The sequence below is a fragment of the Typopeltis vanoorti genome, chromosome 2 (assembly GCF_054136105.1).
Source record: "Typopeltis vanoorti isolate ZY-2024b chromosome 2, IOZ_Tvanoo_1.0, whole genome shotgun sequence".
Classification (NCBI taxonomy): Eukaryota; Metazoa; Arthropoda; class Arachnida; order Uropygi; family Thelyphonidae; genus Typopeltis; species Typopeltis vanoorti.
The window spans coordinates 77,050,020-77,070,043 of record NC_143550.1 but is presented as its reverse complement, the minus strand read 5'-3'; the positions used below and the strand labels follow the sequence as shown (position 1 = coordinate 77,070,043).

At 35.1% G+C, this 20,024-nt stretch overlaps 1 protein-coding gene across 1 annotated transcript in view; it reads right to left on the bottom strand.

Moving 5' to 3' along the window:
- LOC150109193 (transcription factor GATA-3-like) overlaps positions 1 to 20,024 on the bottom strand; it is a 234,516-nt gene that overhangs the window by 93,010 nt on the left and 121,482 nt on the right. The window contains exon 3 of the mRNA XM_090401828.1: positions 6,884 to 7,486. Coding sequence (XP_090257954.1) covers positions 6,884 to 7,486 — 603 coding nt within the window. The remainder of the gene's footprint in view (positions 1 to 6,883; positions 7,487 to 20,024) is intronic.

Below are 20,024 nucleotides of genomic sequence, written 5' to 3'. Positions count from 1 at the left end.
CTATTTTGATCTCTCGCTTCTCTTAGTATTCTACTCATTAATTATACCTACAGCAATTTGGATACGAGATATTAACATATTTATGTATTTTATATGTTTTCGTATATCTTATATAAATAAGATTGACACAGATTAGCAGCTTTTTTTTTTTTTTCATAATTGCTTCATTACTGGAATCGTTATGAAAACTCGCCAAAATTCAAATAAACCACTAAAAGCACATTGGGTTTGCTTGTACCGAAGAGTTTTATTACGTATTGCCGTTAAACATTTGAGGACAGGGAAGTTAAGATAAGTGACTACGTTATTAGCACTGTTACATTGTAATAACATTGATAATAATAATAATAAAATGGGTCACCTTTGTCGCGTTTCTAGCGATCACAATAATCCTAGCAGTAATGCAGTAATACCGGAAGCGCGAGCTCTACATGGAAATGACTAGTCGACAACAAAAGGGTGTTAGGAGTTATTGGCACCAGCTAGGACACCGCCTAGTATTTGGGAGCTTGAGACAATGGACCAGCAGGTGTCCTACAAACGTAACGACAAGGTCAGCAAACACAAAAGGCAGCTGTCGGCTAAACCCTGTGATTTACACTCACGCCAGCACATTAGTATTTTTAATCGTAATTGAATGCTGTGATAGAAATGTTATTCAGCATTGACTTACTCTTAGATCAGCAACGTATAACTCAGGACCATTTCGACTGAGATTGGGTCACCTAGCACTGGAATCAACGTTTGCGAATCCATGGAAGCACATTGGATATTCAAATTCAGGCAGTAAGACTGAATACAACAACCCATACGATTTGCTCTTGACAACAGTAATATGATGACAACAATCCATAAAGCAAAGCATTATGGGCAAAGATGATGTAAAAAGATTCCATTCATTCGAAACTGTAAACCTTTATGCGCACAGACAAATCGGCCTTCAGAACATACTCAATTTACAGACAAAAAATACTGTTCTTGGCAATGATGGGCGGTAGATGGCGTTGATGATAGTAATGTTGTTGCAGTGGAGAGGGTATTTAACGAGGTAGAGTAGAGTATCCTCCGCGATAAGTCCTTGGACTCCATGGAGATGTGACGTAATAATAGTAATAATAATAGTAATATACTTGTAGGCTGAATTACAAGCCAAAATAGATCCGGAGAGAGGGGGTGTCCAGTGAACATTGATAATGAATCGGTCATCCTTGTCCGAAATTGAGAGTGAATTGTACCTGAATAAAGCTAACTCTTACGTGGCAATAAAATACATACAAAATAATAGATTCTTCTGATTGTTAAAAAAAAAAAAAAAGAAGAATCTCATTATGCAATAAACTAATTACTGTTAATGGGTTATAAAAAAAATCCATACATCAATAGACTGTTTGAAGTTGTAGTGTTTTTTTTTTTTTCCTGGGATTCCGATGTTACACAGATTTGGAAATAAATGTTTATAGTATTTGTTACTTCAGTTTGAATATATGTATTTTAAACCAAATCACTTTTTCATTCAATTCCTATCTTCCATTTTACTTTACTTAATAGGCCCCACTTGTTATGACTAACTAGACTGCTTTAATAAACTTAATTTCCGTGAAAGATAAAGTGTTTAATATTCTCTGCATTGTGGGTAATTTCGAAAGGATACATAACGTTGTTTTTCAGTTGTGCATGTTCTGTGGCCGATTTTCCTGTTTTATGGGACGAAAAACCTCAAGTTTCCGGACGAGACACTTTGTCAAACCCCTATGAGACCGGCTAACTCACCGTTACTGGAGAATATCTTTACAAGCATTCCTTGGTCAGGACTGTCCAAGTCTTTTCTAGCTAAAGGTATATTCGTTGTTTGAGCTCATTATCGCTTTGTCACTTTTCCTAGATATACCCAAGACTTCATAATTACTTGACTTGACTTGACTGCGAATATAAGACTCCAAATTTCAAATTCAAATATCCGAAGTCAGAAATTTTGTTTGGAGTGTTGAAAGAAAAAAAAAAATAAAATAAAAGAGTTGTTATTTTATTCTCTTGCTAACTTCTCAATCAAGAACACCCCCGCAATGCAGTTGCGATAACATCGCGACACTTGCCATGTGTCGCGATGTTCTCGAATCCAGGTCTAACCCATTCAGTGGGTTAGACCTGGATTCGAATCACGTCTAACACGAGAAAAAAATTTATTAGGACTTTCTAAATGAAATTAAAACTAAAGTTTTATATGAAGTTAAGCTTAGGTTGCTTTTCATCCTACCAAACAACCAAATTGGCCGAAAAGTTGGGTCAACCGGAATTACGGCTGACGCAACGAAAGCTCTGGGTACAGGGTTGTGCCTGCTAATTCTGTTCTTCTTCTTACACGTTTGTCTTTTTACGGAATGAAAAACCCGAGTATCCAAATGGGAAAAACTCTTCTGACCTCTATATGAGACCAACCAACTCAATTCTAGTTGAAAAAAAAAAAAAAAATCCTAAAAATAAGGTTCTTTGCCTCCTAAGCGGAATTACCAGTCTTTTCAAAATAAATAAAAGACGGAGTAATTTTTTCATCGTCATTACGGACTGAGCTACAGGGGTGTCATCTGGAGAACATGCAGTAAAAAACATAATAAGTTGGCCTCGTGATCTTAGATCTGTTCCTCCCCCCCCCACCTCCAATCGGTTCGTCATGTTTAGTTGCGATGCTATTTTGAAGAACGCAATAATTCAGGTGGCTGAGGCATTGTTTAAAACTGTTAGCCCATAAATTGTCTGAGAAAATGAATGCGTCGATAGGGAATGACTATGATCATTCGAATGTCGAAATCTGTTCGCACATTCAAACGTATCCCTTTACGATAGTGGTGACTTTAGTTTTAACTGAACTCCTATAGAGTTAATACAAATTCTCCGTAATTTGTAGAAAACCAAACTTGTATTTTAACCATAACCTAGGAAAAAGTATTACGATCTTTTTAAGAAACCAGAAATAACATAATAAGGACTTTAATGAGGAAAATTCTGATGTTTAAAAATATTGGTTTATGCGTGAAGTCGAAGAAAACCTGAATAAGTATAAACCGACAGTTTTTTTTTTTTTTTGCTTTGTTAAAAAAATTTCCCAACGTCAAGGATGAGCATCTAATCATTATAAGACTGTACCTGTACGAATAAAGATTCGTTTACTAAACTCATTTGAGAAATACAGTGTACTTGATAACCGAAGACTACCTTGTGCAGATAAAATTAGCTCTTTTAAATCCAGTAAGCGTTCCGAAGAAAAAAAAAAAAAAACATATTTTGCGAAATTTATATCCATACAGATTACCGCTCTGCAGGTCACTTTTTTTTTGTTAGTCAAGAGAAGTCCTCCGATGAGTTAGCAGTAACGAATAAAACAACTGTAATGGGTATTCTTGTTTGGAGAAAAGAGAGGAGAATGTACCAGCAGGACAAAATTTCCCTTTTCTGAGAAAAACAGTCATGCTGAGTTCTAAAAATACAGCGCGCTGTAATAGGTCAACGCAGTAAATGTCTATAAAGGACCGTGTTTGTGTCTAGTTTTCTTTGAGGATCATATAACGTTTTATATGTATGTTGAGATCTTTAAAGGGAATTCACGTTTTATACTTGTATGTAATTTTAATGATATTATTCTTTTGATATTCCAAGAATATGCCTAACTATCCGCGTTCTCCATACAAATAAGCTATGGGTTCACATCCAACCGTAGGTATGGTTATTTGTGATTGTCTTTAGGTAGTATAATGAATTTTATTGTTCAGCGTAAGACCACCACTCCGTTTCTTGTGGGAGCCCAGAATGGCTCGGAAAAAAAAAGTATCATGCTTGAGCAAGGTGGAATTCACACACACACACATACACTGTAAAATAATTGCAGTCAAATAAACTTCCGTTTACAGCAGGTGTTATCTCTTAACTTGTCGCATTATGTTTTTAGTCTTCATCTAGAACTTTTCAGAATACGCGATGTATCAATACTTTCTATATAGATATAGCTTTTTTTTTTTTTTTTTTGGGCGCGCATATCGTGCAATAAAATGTGACATATCGGCGCACGTTGCCTGCCGCCTATTCTTCATGAGGATATATTTTACCTAAAAAGACAAGAGGCGACATCGACGTGCACTTAAATGTAACATTTTAGCCCGATATCCTCCCCCCCGCCAAAAAAAGCTATATCCATACAGAAAGTATTGATATACCATAATGTTACAAGTATTAACATTATGGCCACAGTATGTCACAATATTTTATTTATGATTGCCGTGGAAACTTGAAGCCTGATATCATTTCTTAGTCGACAACAAACAAACCTACAGGTGAAAAGGTTTTGCTATAATAAAGCAGTGAGACTATTATAGCTATACGCTAAAAGGCAAAGGCGATTCTCATACTTAATTCTCATAAGGACATAGCGTTATACATCGAACTATTATTATTATTATTGTTCCGGGCAACTCCAAGGAGTCGACAGACTCATCGAGGGAGGCCCTAACATCATGTCAAGAACAACTATTCTACATTCACACAGTATCTATCATACCTTGCCTTGAACTCATTCACGGTTGTAGCACCCACAACAGACTCTGGAAGCTTATTCCACTCATTCACTACTCTCCATGTAAAAAACCTAGCTCTAACACCCTTGTCAACCACGCTCTTGCCCAGCTTCCATTCATAGCCCCTAGTCCTCCCATCAAAAATATCTTCTGAATCAATCTTATAGAAACCCTTCAGTAATTTGAATGTCTCAATCATATCACCCCTCCTTCGCCTATCGACCAATTTCTGCAACCCACAAATCTTCAACCTATTCTCATAAGGTTCATTCCACAGACCTGCTATCATCTTGGTCACTCGTCTCTAGAATACAGGATTTAAATTACTTTTTAAATTACTTGCGATTAGCAAACTCCGAGTAGCAAACAAATAAATAAAAAGAATCGTTCATTGACATCTTTGGGAGGACAGTGGAAACTTGCAGTCATTACTATGCGCAAGAATAGATTTTGGGTTTGAATCCTGCTGTGGCATGGGTGTTTGTGAATGTGTTGAGATGGTGGATGAATTCCGTCTTCAGTGCGAAACCACCATGTTACTGGTCGCACAAAATGGCCTGAAAGAGGTCCATGTTTAGTCTCTAAATCTAGGTTCTGTGATTATATCTTTGAGTATGGTTGCGATGTTAAATGTACTATAGGTTAATAATACAGTCACTAATCATAGGTGGGAAAGTTTTAACAATATTCTGTTGCTGCGATGGAAACATGGAAGCATGACGTCACACCTATCTTAATTGACAAACAAACGAATTTTTTTTATTATATAACACTCTAAAGTTGGCCTAAGTCGTATTGTTTCCCTATTTCTCCAGTCTCTCATCTAATACGCCCACCAATCAAAAGTGGTCTGCGTTTTTGTGGAATTAACCACAACGCGCAACTTTCGGCAGTAATGATGAACATCTTATCATTAGGTATGCAGAATCTACTGTTGCTATAGAAACGTAATGTCATGTCAATCTCAAACAAATAAAAACCTTTATTATATATAGAGGAAAAATTTAAGTTTCCAAAGTTACTTTTTTTTTTCCAAATACTGTTTCCGATTTGATCTCCAGATGAAAAGGAATATATTGCTGCTTTTTCTTTTTTTTTTTTTTCAAATTATGTTTCTAAACGCTGAGAAGTTGGCGTGATTTTCTGTTATTGTATGTTAATAATAATTTACTTTTTATCATCACTTTTGACATGTTGTCATTGGTTACCAAATTTGCGTAAACGTAATAATGTCTCACATAATGATGCTTTCTTTTATTTATTATTATTTTTTTTTTTTTAATATGAACCATTGTGTTTAATGATGAATACATAAAAATCTCTTCGTGAAAAATAGCAAACTATTAAAGATATTTATATTTATTAATCAGACACCATAGTTAGGCGAGACACATGTTTGGTCGATTGATGGTCTCTTTCACAAATGAATTTGAGCGGAGAGTATAACTTATTTTCATCGTGTTAATCCTAGTATAGTATAGCAATTCGCCTATACAAATTATACATAAAAAAAGAAGAAAAATAGAACTTCATTTATAAAATACAGATGTGTTATACACTGCTGTATAATACATCAGTATTATTATACATATATAATATTATATGTATAAATAATAAATACTTTATAATAATGTATTTATTGTTATAAAGACTTTATAACATAAAGACTTTATAACAATGGCTCGCAGCTAAAGTGTTCCAAGATAGAGCTATGTCACTTATCTTCGTCAATTGACGACAGTAAAACAGTTCAATGCTGTGTGTAAGCCAAATTTAGTCATCGTCATTAAAAGTGAAGTAAAAAAGAGAAATCTATGCATAGTTAATATGCATATTTGTTGTTAGGTTGAAGCAACAATCATTCTAACTGTCACGACACATTAACATAATGTTACTTTTGCTTAGCTATTAATGTTAGCACAAAAATTTATACACAATCATAATTCTTTGTAAGAAATCCACAACTTTATAGTAAATCATGTGCAGTAGACTTTATAATATTCTGTTCAAAGAACTTTTGTTCGCAGCTAGTCCAAAGTGAATTAGATAACGCGCGCGTGCATGTGTGCAGTCATTTGATTTTTATTTCTAATACGATATTACCATGGTTTCACCTTTCTGATTTCTAAGCTATACAAGAAGCTGTTTACATTATTGACAAGTTATTATCTATCATTCTGATGTGCAGGCTTGTATTTATTGTTTTGAATACTAGATATAAATATATTAACGTAACGTCATTTTGACTGGTTGAAATCAGTTGCTAATAAATGTTAAAGAATTTTGAACAACAAAATTTATTTTTAAGAAAGCTTTCTTACCTGAACTGGATCGACCTTTGACCTTGGGTTTGGACGTGGTTTGTATTGTGGACGGCTTTGTGCTAAGGGTGCTGGACGGGGGATAGCTGTATACCGAGAGCTGATCCTGTGATGATGAAAGATGGCCACTAGAAGTGTGAGGCTGGATATAGGAAGGATATGTAGAAAGTCCATGGGCTGAATGATGGACTGAAGCTAAACCGGAAGTGAAATGAGTTCCTCCCCCATCTCGTGCCTTTGAGGCTGCACAGTGGGGAAGACCTGATCCTAAAGATGTTATTAGGCTTCCTTTGTCGTCAGTAGCAGCATTTATGCTACAGCTGTAATCAGCGCTTCCTACAGGATCTGGAGTTGCATCTTTTGGAGGAGTTGGAGGAAAACTAAACAGATGAGGACTAGAGTGAGGAGGCAAAGAACTTGGAGGAGGTGGCTGAGGCATACTCAGTGGAGAACTGGGGTGATGGGAGGGTTTAGCCGAGAAAGCCGAACACCATGAGGAACCATGGGCAGGATGGGGCACCATAGACTTCGGTGGTTCAGGTATCCAAGGATGAAGTGGAGACGGAAAATGAGGACGACAAACTTGACTGCTAGGCATCCGAGCTGGAAGAGAAATGAAGGTTGATTATATTCGTAATACTGTGTTACATGATGGAATTTTAGAGAATTAAATCCTTTAACGTCATTTTATTATTATTATAAACTTAACAAGTATTTAACTTTGCAAGCTAGTTTATCTAGAACGAAGGAATATAAATAAGACCCTTGAAATTACTAGGTAAACGGAAGATTGCTAAAGAAATAATATACAAAGTGAATGCATTAAAATAAAAATAAATAAGAAAAATAAGAAATATGGCACAGAGAACTCTAATCTATAACTTAAACATTTGATGGTTATTAAATTCCTGCAAATCCCCGAAACAGTCCTGCAGGCTAAATTTTTACAGATCTGCATTTTATAATTCTCTTCCGTTTGTTTTACTATAGTATCATGACTTAATTAGGGTAAATGTCTTTCTTAAAATGCTATAGTTTCTGCATATGAGTGAGTGAGTCTTTAAAGAGGGTAGCCAACGCCTTGATATTTATTTATATTATATATAAAAACTGTGTAGCGCTTGTTAGGTTAATACTACACGTTAAACAGGGATGATATATTTGTCTATGAGCAACGTTTTGAAGTCGGTACGGAAATTGTCCAAATGTAAATGAAACAAAGACAGGACATATTCTATATTCCATTTATGAGGACTTCTGTAGTAAACTACCGCACTGCTAGTATGCTTTGGCTTTGTTAAGCAGATTAACAACTGAAATTCAATGATGGAAACGTTGCTTTCCATTAAGCATTCAAAATCCTTCCAGATCACTGTTGACGAAAACCTGAGCCAATGATCAGTCGAAACATGTTACAAAACAAAATTGGAATGGTTACATTAAAGATTGTCATCAAGAGAAGAGGGATAGTTACTGGATTAATTATTATTAGAACGCCTTTTCGTGAAATAGAATGCAACCAAGGAAACTTTACACAAGTTTGCTCCTGTCCTTACCAACTGCACGACAACTTATCGTGCAAAGAATGAAAGCAATGGGGGATTGCTGTGGTATCGTCCACAAATTTCTACACCGAGGGGCCACTTTATTAAGAACACCTCACCATTTAGGAAAATGGGAAGGTGTTCCTAATAAAGTGGTCACTCAGTGTGGATTAAGCTTCCTTACACTCACTAATTCCTAGGCTCTAAAGATTGTTCAATCTAGCCATGAAAGAATAAAATCTGCAGCACAATGATTTACAAATGAATTATACTGATAGCTCTTTCCAGAACAAATACAGGATTTTCATTGTAATTCAGACCTCCAACAAGGAAGACAGAGATGACATCTATGCTCTATCTCAATAACTCATGATGTGGTGGTACTTGAACTCGGCTAAAAAAAAAAGAGGAGATTTAACTATCTTGACGAGCGAAGCGGGTTGTTAACGTTGCAGAAACATCCAATAATTTTCCGCTCCGTCATTGATTCACCTTCATGTGAGCTTCTTCCGAATGCCTATTCACGCTATTGGGATCATCTGTTTGAGTGTTCTTCTTTATACATGAGTTTGGTGCCCGTTTCATCTCTTATGTGAGGACTCATTATCAGTAATTTATTCAACGATCAAATGATAACCTTACCAACTTTAACACGCTTTCTCTGTTTTATGAAAACATCCCTGCAGGTGGTGACATACTGAATTTAGTCACTCACAAGGAGGTGACTGTGTTTGTCCTACTGGAAAGTCGAGTTTTCCAACCCACAAAAGATGCAAAACGAGATTTCCACATAAAAACAATAACAATTTTGTTCTGTATTTTATCTGCCTTTTCACGGTTTGAATTCAAATTAGGATTGAAATAATTCTATCTGAAATTAAATTTCAAATATCAGTTGTCAATGTTTGAATGTCTTCAATGATTTGTAGAATTCTGCACGGTAATAATTTCATCTAATTTCCAACCATTTGTCAAAAATTTATTCAAAATTGTATCACTTAAAATGGTTCGATTTAAACCAAAATTGCGCCTAGCCATCAGATTTTAATAACGATCCAAAATATCAAATTTCATCAAAAGCTACCCTACTCCGTCCTATGGCGTTGTTACATTCCTACAGACTAGCAGATGCCGTACCATATAGTACGCACCTACATGTTTCCGTATTCTTGTTCCGTCTTCCTGCAAATTAGCTGTTAGTTTAGGACGTCTAACTACAAAATCACTAACTCACCTTCCTGTTGAAGGTGAGTAAGAGAGTCTCATACGGATGAAAAAAAATTTTTTTCCAGGAAACTCGGATTTATCATGGCTAACCACGAAAATTGACCTAAAGAACTCCTGCAATTTAAACACACAAGAATATACGATATATATTTAGACATAAGACTAATTCTCCTTATTCTAATATTATGGTACGAAAGCAGTCTGGGTAGGATCGTAAGATTTAGATCCTCTGAGTACCTATACTAGGATCGGGTTGATAAATGGAATGTGCCTTTAAAGCGAATCGTTGAGTAATAATGTTCTCTTATGTATTACTGTTGCTCGGATGGTGACATTAGCGTATAATGACTATAGTAAACTATGCGTCGTCCAGAACTTCTCAATCAAGTTGAGATCTACTGATTGTCGATACCCAGGAAAGATGACTAATTTCACTATTATGACAGTGTATTTGTTAGTCAGGGATTTAGCATGGTGGGCAAATAAATAAACTGTCAAACGTTGAAAAGTGTATATATATCACAATTTCCCCTTTGTTTTATGATTTACGAATTAGTAACTTACTACCACACGTCATATTTCCCGTTTGGGCACGAACTATGTTGTCAGTTATATTACGTGTTCTGCCTATTTTGAAATAGAAATGTTAGTTTAGAGTAATCTTTCTAAACCTTTTCGGAGGACGTTTCAAGACATAATCGCTTCTACAATTTCTTATATCAATATGTTATTTTTTTATGAGGGTTTACTGCGCTTTTCTCGCCGTGTTCCAATTAGGAAACAAACAGGAACGAAGGAATTTCTGTATTAAGGAGGACTGTGCTAGTCCGGCGATTTTCCCATTATCTGGAGAAGTCCTAATATTATCTCAGAATTTAGTCAGAAGAAAGAACAATATTCCACTGGAGTGTTAAGAACCAATAACACTAATAAAATAATACTGACTATTTTAAAAAACTGGAAATTTTGCCTTTCTTCAAACTTAAGTATTGTGTGTGTGTGTACACACACACACACATAATACTTAAGTTTGAAGAGAACTTAAGTTAGAGAGAGAGAGAGAGAGAGAGAGAGAAGCATTTAAGTTTAAAGATAAGATTGAGAAGTAAGAAACAGGCGCTATCCATACCATTTTGTTTATAGCTTTCAGTAAATCCATTTGTTGGAAATTATGTAATTTAAATTACAGTGAAATGAACATTATAAAAAAGAAAGAAGAAAAGAAAGAAAAGCACCAATTTTCGAAAACAGAGAGGAGCTTAACTGTAATTTCTGCTGAAGTGATATTACTATACTTGTAATGTTAGCATTTGCTCGTTTACTTCAAATGAAGTTACAGTAATTTCTCCTCATCAACCTCATCTCTCAAAACTAAATCTTTTATTCCCATCCCACCAGTAAGTAAGTAAGTAAGAGAGGTATTCATTGTTTTCAATCAAGCTTGAACTTATTTTTGGATTTAAATTATCTGAGAGTAGACTTAAAAGTTTTTTTTTTCTGTCATGTCCCTTGTTTAAATTTTCTCATTTTTTTTAAATTTATTACTTTATGTATAATATAGTTGTGTTTAATGACGCTTCTACTCCTCTATTTCAAGTTAATAATGCGATGTCTTCCTGGAGGTTACACATCTGAAAAGGACTAGGAAACAATGAAATGAATCATGCCACATATGAATTATTCAGTAGGGTGATTCATATGTAACCGTAGTTAGGTCAGAAGAGGATTTCATTATGCATCATACTCGCTTTCCATATTTTTGAAAACAAATATCTAAACCCAAATGAATAATACAAGGAAATCATCACCAATATGATAATTTGAAATTCATAACACTGGACATATTGACCTTAAAAAAAAATTAAGGCTAATAATGAATTATTCATTGTTTTGTACTTAATCTGTTCATTAATTTATATTCTTAGATTAAAGGTCAAATTACAACATGAACATTTCAGGTTGACCATTTTTACAACTTGAATAATGATACCAGTCTGAAATCCTGAGTAGTCGTCCGTACTACTGATGCCTCTTCATGCTGTACAATGTAGATTTCAACTTTTCATTTCCATGGCTTAACTGATTACACAATTATTACACAATTAAGGACAAGAATCCTTAATTGTGTAATCAGTTATAATAACATATCATAAGATATGTATAGAATCGGCAGCAGGACTGAGTGTTAAAGACACAATTATGCAGTATGCTTTGTTGCAATGCTGAGTGTGGTTTCACTATTTATCAAACTAAGGTTTTCACCTAAGATACAAGTTGAAGCAGCGCGATATACTATTGGCCTGTCTGAGCACAGTTATGAGATAATTTAGCTTTTCGCTTATTACGTTATCAGTTTATGAGTAGCGCATAAAAATGTATAATTTTTTATACAAATTTCACTCACGAAAGGCTATTAGCTTATAATGTTCGGGCCTAACATTAGTGTTAGGCCCTGAAACTATCTAAGAGTTCTATAATACAAGATTTAAGTCACTTCAGGCCTACAATAAACATGGTGGAGGTAGTCGTGGTCTCACACGGTGAAACGAATTTACCCCCAATTACGCATATATCTTCAGTCATTGTGTTTTTGCATAAATATATTCATATTTATATAATTTAATATGCTTATATAATATAAAATAACATGATTCATTTATTATCGACTAACATGGATATGACATCAGTTCCATGATGTTATGTTGTTAAGAAAAATAAGTTAACCTACATCGCTAATGACAAGGTGGTTGCTACTACTTAACAAGAAGTTCTGTTTTCGAATCCAACTTTTGTCGCAGATATTCTCTTATCTGTATCATAAAGAACTTTCTTTTGTTTGATGAGTAAAATAGACGCAATAATGCTTTTGTATTTCCATGGCAACAGTAAGTTCTGCTTATGACGCAAAATAGTAAATGAATGTCTCACCATTCACTTATCTCCCTCACCTCAGTTCAGAAGACTAGTTTAAGAATAAATAAAGAATAAATTCCAGTCTTCTATATGAGTTTCAAGGAGTGTTATATGAGCATAATAAGTTAACTTCATATAAACCTGAATAATGCTAGGATAAGGCGATTACTCCGTATATCGATAATGCCTTGGAGCCGAAAGATCTGGTGTATTCTGCCGGTAACAACAACATGTAATGAATCGTTCGTAAGCATGTGAAACCTAAAACAGCATATGGAAAATAAAGAATGCAATGACGATAAGTTCCAAAAAATACAAGAAGTGATTTTTTTTATAGCAGAAAATCTGTGATCTACTTGATTTTGGTAAATTGACTTATTTCAGTAGCCTGTAAAATTTGCAGTTTAATTATACTCACCTCCAGGTATTATAACGGTGCTTTAATAATTATAGCAGTTATTAAAATGTATGTTTAGTTAGACCAATTTGGCAATTATTGCTTGATCAGATTACTTTATCAATTCTTTTATCTGATTTTGCTCCCGAAAAGCTTACTTTTGTTTTAAATTGCTGTTTTGATTGCTTCTGGTTCGAAAACCGAATCAGAAGATGCAACATACTAAATTTCTCGGTAATTTAGCACTTGTTCAACACAGTACTAGAAATTTATAATAGACGAAACGTCATCATTCACATTCCCGATAATTAAATTTGCTTGGAATGGCAAATAGAGATCTACAATTACTTTTGCAGCAGTGACTTAACGAGAGTTTACATGGCCTAAGGAAAGGGATTAAATTATATTTTCCCTTTCTCTCTCCGCTTCCTTTATTTTATGGCAGGTAAAAATAATTTTCTGATAAGCATAATTTTGCACTCTCATATAGCTGCACCCGCATTCTCTCTTTCTTCTTTCTTGTCTCCTTTTCCCTCATTGTACTATTACGTTTTAATTAGTATTTCTCAACAGTAGGTTCGTGAGAAGTTTGAAGAGAAAAAATGGCAACATCGAATTAGAATAAATTTCAGTAGTAACTTATATATTAAGTTGTGTAAGTAGTCTTCTTCTTGTTATTTTATCCTTTTTTTATAACCATTTACGGCTATAGGTCTCCCCCATTTGCTACCAACTTTCTCTGTTGAATGCTTCTCACTGCCAACATTCTCTATCCATCTCCACTAGGTCATCATTCCATCTTCTCTCTAGTCGAACAAGCATTCAACTTCCTTCGTACCTTTGCCGCTAGACGATTGTTTTTGTTCATTTATCGCTGTTCTTCCGTGCATTATGTCCTGTCCATCTCTATTTTAATTTTAAAATATCTTTCCATGTCCAACTCTTTTGTTTCTTTTCTTATATCTTCATTCGTTGTTTTGTCTTGCAGTTTGATGTTTAGCAGGACTCTCTCCATTCTGTGCTCAGCTTTCCTTGTTCTGTCCAGAGGAGCAGCTTCCCAACATTATTTTTTACCCGTTGGAAAGGGGACACCTGACAGACTATAGAGTTTAACTTACTTGGTCACTCAGACATATTCTGAGGCAGAGCAGTGTAGGCTGGGTAGAAAGAGAGGTGTAAGTAGTAATATCTTTTAATTTAATCCATCTTCAATTCATACATATATAAGCCAAAGAAATATATTTTAACAGTGTTTTAGGTGGTGGATGAATATCGTCGCCCTCTGTCAGACAACCATCACTATCATTCTGCTTATCTGAAGCCCGAAGTGGCTTGAAAAGTTTATTTCATCTCAAGAGCAGAGATGGCACTAGTGCCATCTTGTACTAATGTATCCGCCTAGTGTAATTTTCTCAATTCCTCAGGTCTGAAGTTAGATAGCACAGAGTATTGTTGGAGATTTAGGCCTATTCTGTGTGAAGCTAAGCACTGTGTGAAGTTAAGAAAATAAAATCATTTACAATGTGGATGGGATTAACACACGCATTGCAAAAGACATCCATTTTCATAAATCGATTAATGTGAATATGCTGAGCACATCATCACCATTTCTTGGAGGGTCTTTGAGTCGGCATCCGCTTTTGTACAACTGTATGTTTGTTGTACGACGTTCAATATGTTTCAATATTTTCTTTTCGGATTATGTTCCATAAAGTTAGCCATTTTGAATTAGAGATACCGAGAATTTAATTCTTCTTCCCTAATTTCGACTGCTAATACACGTGTATTTTTGATTCAGTTAGCAGTAGAAGTGTTGACATGGTTTGTAAGAGTATATTAAAGCATATGCTTTCTAGGAGGTTGCGATAATTTTCTTTAATTCTTGGACAAACAAAACAAAGAAAAATATAAAAAAAAAGAGTAAACGGTGAAAGATTAAAATCTTATAAAGAAAATGAAACTAAAACTGAAGACTGGTAAAAGAAACAGTGTCTCAGATTGGTAATACTTATTAGTAGCTGTCATTGTCTTTATATGTTAATTATCAGTTAAAGACTATGGCAATTGTAATAAGGACGAAGGCCGTCGTCCACATCAAGCACCGCTAAAAATACAAACATATCTTTAAAATGCTTGATTATAAATGTCCGATCGTAAATTGTAACCGTCTCCTTTTGAACTTGTGTTCTAATGTTGGTTATATAAAACTTAGATCTACAGAGTATTCTATAATAATGTAGATAGCAATTTTTTTAAACTGTCGGAGTGCTGTATATGGATTGAAAGTAGCAAGTGTCCCACCTTATAAGTAGACAGCCACACAGGTTAGAGGAGGTCAAAGAAATCAATAGTTCTTAATTGCAGCAGCAGTAGAAATCGCTCAAGTGTATAACCTCGTTTCCTTACTTATATGACTCCATTTATTGTTTCGATTGTATACGAGAATCCATCTTTCGGATCAATCAATCCGATATGAACGAAAGTAGACGGTTCTATTTATATTTGTATATCGAGGAAGTAAAAGTTGTTTTTTTTTTAAACTGGCAAAATATCCTTCGAATGTGTGTCACTGAAAATGAAATTTCCTTATGCGAGCCGAAATAAGTTCCACACTGTTTGTCCTTTTTACGAACTGTAACTCTGCTTTCTTTCTAGTAACCTACTGTCGACAGACCGTGGGATTCAACAAGGCCTGTGTCGCGTGCAACGGTAGGTAGTCGACTCCGACTTTAGCTGCTATCCACAGACCTATCCAACAACGCCACAGGGTCGGTCCCCCTACCGCAGCATGTCCCCCTTCAGTGCCCCGCCTACCGTTTAACTGCCTACCGCTCTTCGTCGGTCTGCGAACAGACATCGAGGTTGCCGTAGTTTCGAGCAGCGGCACTCCTAGCGCCTACTCTCCGTAAAGCTATCCAGCCAGGAAAGGCAAACACCCCGCGGTGATACAGTCAGCTACTCGAAGGACTGATGGTTTGTTGATATAGCAACGAAAGACCGATTGGGTACTGGAGAAGATGATCTTTTTGTCGGTGTAAAATAAATCGTTCAACATTGCTCTTTATGACCTGACCTTTCAGCGGTACCGACACAGAGAACATTTATTCTGATTGGTGTCGACTTATTATTCTTAGGAATCTCTCTCAAACCATAACTTTAATAGTAACATGAGAGTTATTTTTTTTCCTATTATTATTATTATTATTATTATTACTTTTTTTTTCTTGTCAATGCATCTCATTTTTATGTGCACAAACCTCTTATAACTGATTCAGTTTCTGCACACAAATGAAACTATCTGAGAAGTAATAAAGTTTGTTGTAATCTGATTCGATTACAACAAACTATTCAGAAATTTTCAACTGGAGTTGAGAATTCAGAAATTCTCTCAACTCCCGTTCAGAAAAACGGTTATGCTGCACCCAAAGCGTTGTTAATATTCAGCAAGACTTCTGGATCATGCTGAGGATAATTTTAAGATAGTATATGCGAATCGTCATCGTAACGTGGAATTATCATCACATTGTAATTGTTAAATAGTTCAAAGTGAAATGAACTCTCTTGAAATGATAAAACGAAGTTCTGCTCTTCGAGAAAAATGTGTTAATTTTTGTAAACCAATCATTTGTTTGAGTCATTTGGTACCTACGTGCGTTGTCATAGTGAATTTTCATTTAGGCATGATGGTGCACTTAACGACAAATAATAATAATAATAATAAATTAACGCTTACTAAACATTCTCTTTCTTGCCTCTGGAAGAAGAGTAAATAAGAAGAGCCGTGAATGAAACTACCAAACTCACCTAATAAATTATCCAATGAAATAAGTCGCATTTTTCATTCTTGTTGTCAACAGCAACAAAATGTCATTCGTCATTTTGTTGCTCTTGAGACCCTTTTGTCTTGTCCAAATATCTGAAATTTTCGAAAAAAATATATACAGTACCCAACATTTATAGTCCTTGGGTAACACCAGTGATCACCAACGCGATCGGCTAGATACGTACAATTCTGGAGCTAATTTTCCGAAAGAAAAAAAAAAAAAAGTTATTATGAGAAGAAATCGGAATATATCCGCAATGCATTTATTAAAATTAATGTAACAACGATACAGGGTTTATAATTTTTTTTCTGCGGTTTGGAAAACACTCAGTGCAGATGTGTGCAAGTTTCTTCTGTATACGCCTGTATTAAAAAAAAAAATAAAATAAAAAATAAAAAAAAAAAAATGGGCAGCAAGCCACGTAGCATCTCCTCCATCACCTTTTGTCACTGTAAAAACAATGGCTTTTCATAGAACTTGGAATTGTGATGGTATGACGGCGCGCAATCAGGACTGTACAGAGACTACTGTAGGACACTGGTGTAGTTCGCAGTTCGCAATGCGAGCATAAGTACTGTCATACAGCAGCACAACTGCTTGTAAATCCGTTCTTGGATTTATTGAAATTGACTTCAAATCACTCAGCATTTGACACATTCAGGTGCTTCATGATAGCTTGAATGGTTTACCGTCGAGCCTTTTTTTTTTTTTTTGTGCTTTTGTTGATAATACTCAAGGATTCATCCTTGTAAATGCCAGAAAAAATGTGGGCATAGCTTAGCTGCTGAAGGTTGTGATTTGAACTTTATCTTGGCAGAAGACATTGTATTCCATTCCAAACGCTGTTTTCATTTGTTTTCTGACTCGCAGTGGTGGTTCTACGTTTCGTCATTAGTGACAATACGCTTCAGGAAAACGTAACCTTGTACTTATTTACAAGATTTTTATACTTCGTATACAAATAATTCCAATTAGAGAAATTTCTAGTGTAATATCTTAGAAAGACAACCATCTACAACTCGACATCGCAAATATTTCGACCTAGTTTCAACTTCTCATCATAAATGCGAGATATATACTTTCTGTTGTCGGAAAGTATATATGTTAACATGACATACTTAAACCAAGTGCATCTCAATCGAGTTTTTCATCCTACAGAAACAGGTAAACCAGCCAGAAGAGTGCATGCAATTAACACAACATTATACACCGCTTACTTACAGTACAGTGCTTCGGCCATAATTCAAAACAACAGCAGCCCAACAGGAGTTAAAAAGTTGGGCCTCAGCTGTCTGTGTTCAAGGTATGTTATGATATCATATACTTTCACACTGTTGCACCATTCTCCTGATTATAACCTTGAGTCATTAAAGGTCAAGTGATAATGCTTTCTTTCCTCCATAACTTACTGTTTCCGAAATTCTAGTGACAGTATCGTGCATTGTAATATGAGTGACGTTACAAAGATGATTATTATAAACAAAATAAGTAAATAAATAAAATAAAATTCTTGTTCTACATCTAGATAAAAGGACATGGTGTGTTTGCTTTTCTTTGGAACTAGCAGTCTATCTTAGGGAGTAAATGGCTGCTTGTTATAACAGTTTTGCATCACCGAAAGGGCCAGACATTTCTGAGCTCTCAGTGAAATTTACAGCACGGACAGGACCAATATTGGTTTATCTCAGTTCATAAATTTTCATGTATGTAATTTTAACCTCTTCAAAGCCATGTGCGAATATTTATTTTATTTTTGGAAATTTGCTTAGTATTTGTTATTCATGTGCAAGAGTTTGAAATTTTGAAAGATTTTCTATGTTGTCAGGGTAACCGAAGGGAGAAGAGGGAGTATGAATTATATATATATATATATATATATATATATATTACACACACACACACACACACACACACACACACACACACACATGTGTGTGTGTGTGTGTTATATTTCGAAAAGCCATCTGGAAGAAAGATTTTTGATGAGCAACTATAGTTGTTTTTCAAGTCACCCTGCCCCGACGGGGACAGCTAGCTACAAGATTCTCAGCAATGTAAGGCGTGACACTGCTCTTCCCGTATCTCTAATTATACGGGTACTGACCCCTAGATTAGTCTCTCTCTCTCTTTCTCTTTCTAGTGCGGCTGCGACTGAACTTAAATATTTCAAAGGGAAGATGCAATAAAGAAGGCATTGAAATCCTGGTGTTCACAGATGAAATCTAAAGATACAGACATAACTTCATAGATAATGAACAATATAATGTAGGGTAATACATCCATATAACAAGAGTAGCATAGAGTAATGAAGGGTTGTGGCAAGTTCGGAGAGGAAGTGTGGGGGATAACACGATAGCCCTTCCCTTAAAAAATCGTTGACCATCTGTAGAATTGAGTAAAAAAATAATCTCTGGTAAATGTGAATTTAGGATTTAGATATATCAGTATAACAAGTAAGACTGGAAAATAGGAAATGTAATCAGTGAAATTATGTAATTAGATTTTATCAATTCAGGTATTCCTATATCACATGATCACACTCAAGGGTATCCAGTAATAAGGGTATCTGTAAAAAGCATGGTGATTAGTTACACCGAACAATTGTCTGGTTGTCTATTTTTACTAGGCCGCACAGAATACAACAGAAAGATACAAACATCTTAAAGTGATGACCAGAAAGTAATCAAATGATGATTATCGAGTACTTCTGGCTGATGGTTTAACCATGTATTTAGTTAATGTCAATGAATTATCATATTTCGGATTACTATCCGATGTTTACAAATGCAAAGATTTGCTGAATTCATCGGTGCGCTTGTAGGCATATTTCATTCGGAAGTTGCACATTTCTACATTATAGTTGAGGGGCAATCTCTAAATCAGAAAACAGTTTTCATCTCTAAAAAGCATTCAGACCGGAAGATCACATGCTATTAACACAATTATATCCTCTTCATAATTTTCAAGTGGTCGGCTGTGATTCCAACCAAAACCAAATCCAAATCTAAATTAGCTGAGTGGATTTGCTTCCATCTATAATCGTTTTTAACTTATATTTTAATGCCTTTATTTGATTACTGTAGTCTTGCTCAGTGTATTTGCTGGTTTCTTGAAGAAACCAGCAAATGCATATTGATAATAATACAGATGTTAATGCTTTTACCGATAAATAAGGGTTATACAATTTTAAAATTTCTTTGTCTTGTATAGTTGATTTGCATATATATACTTATTTA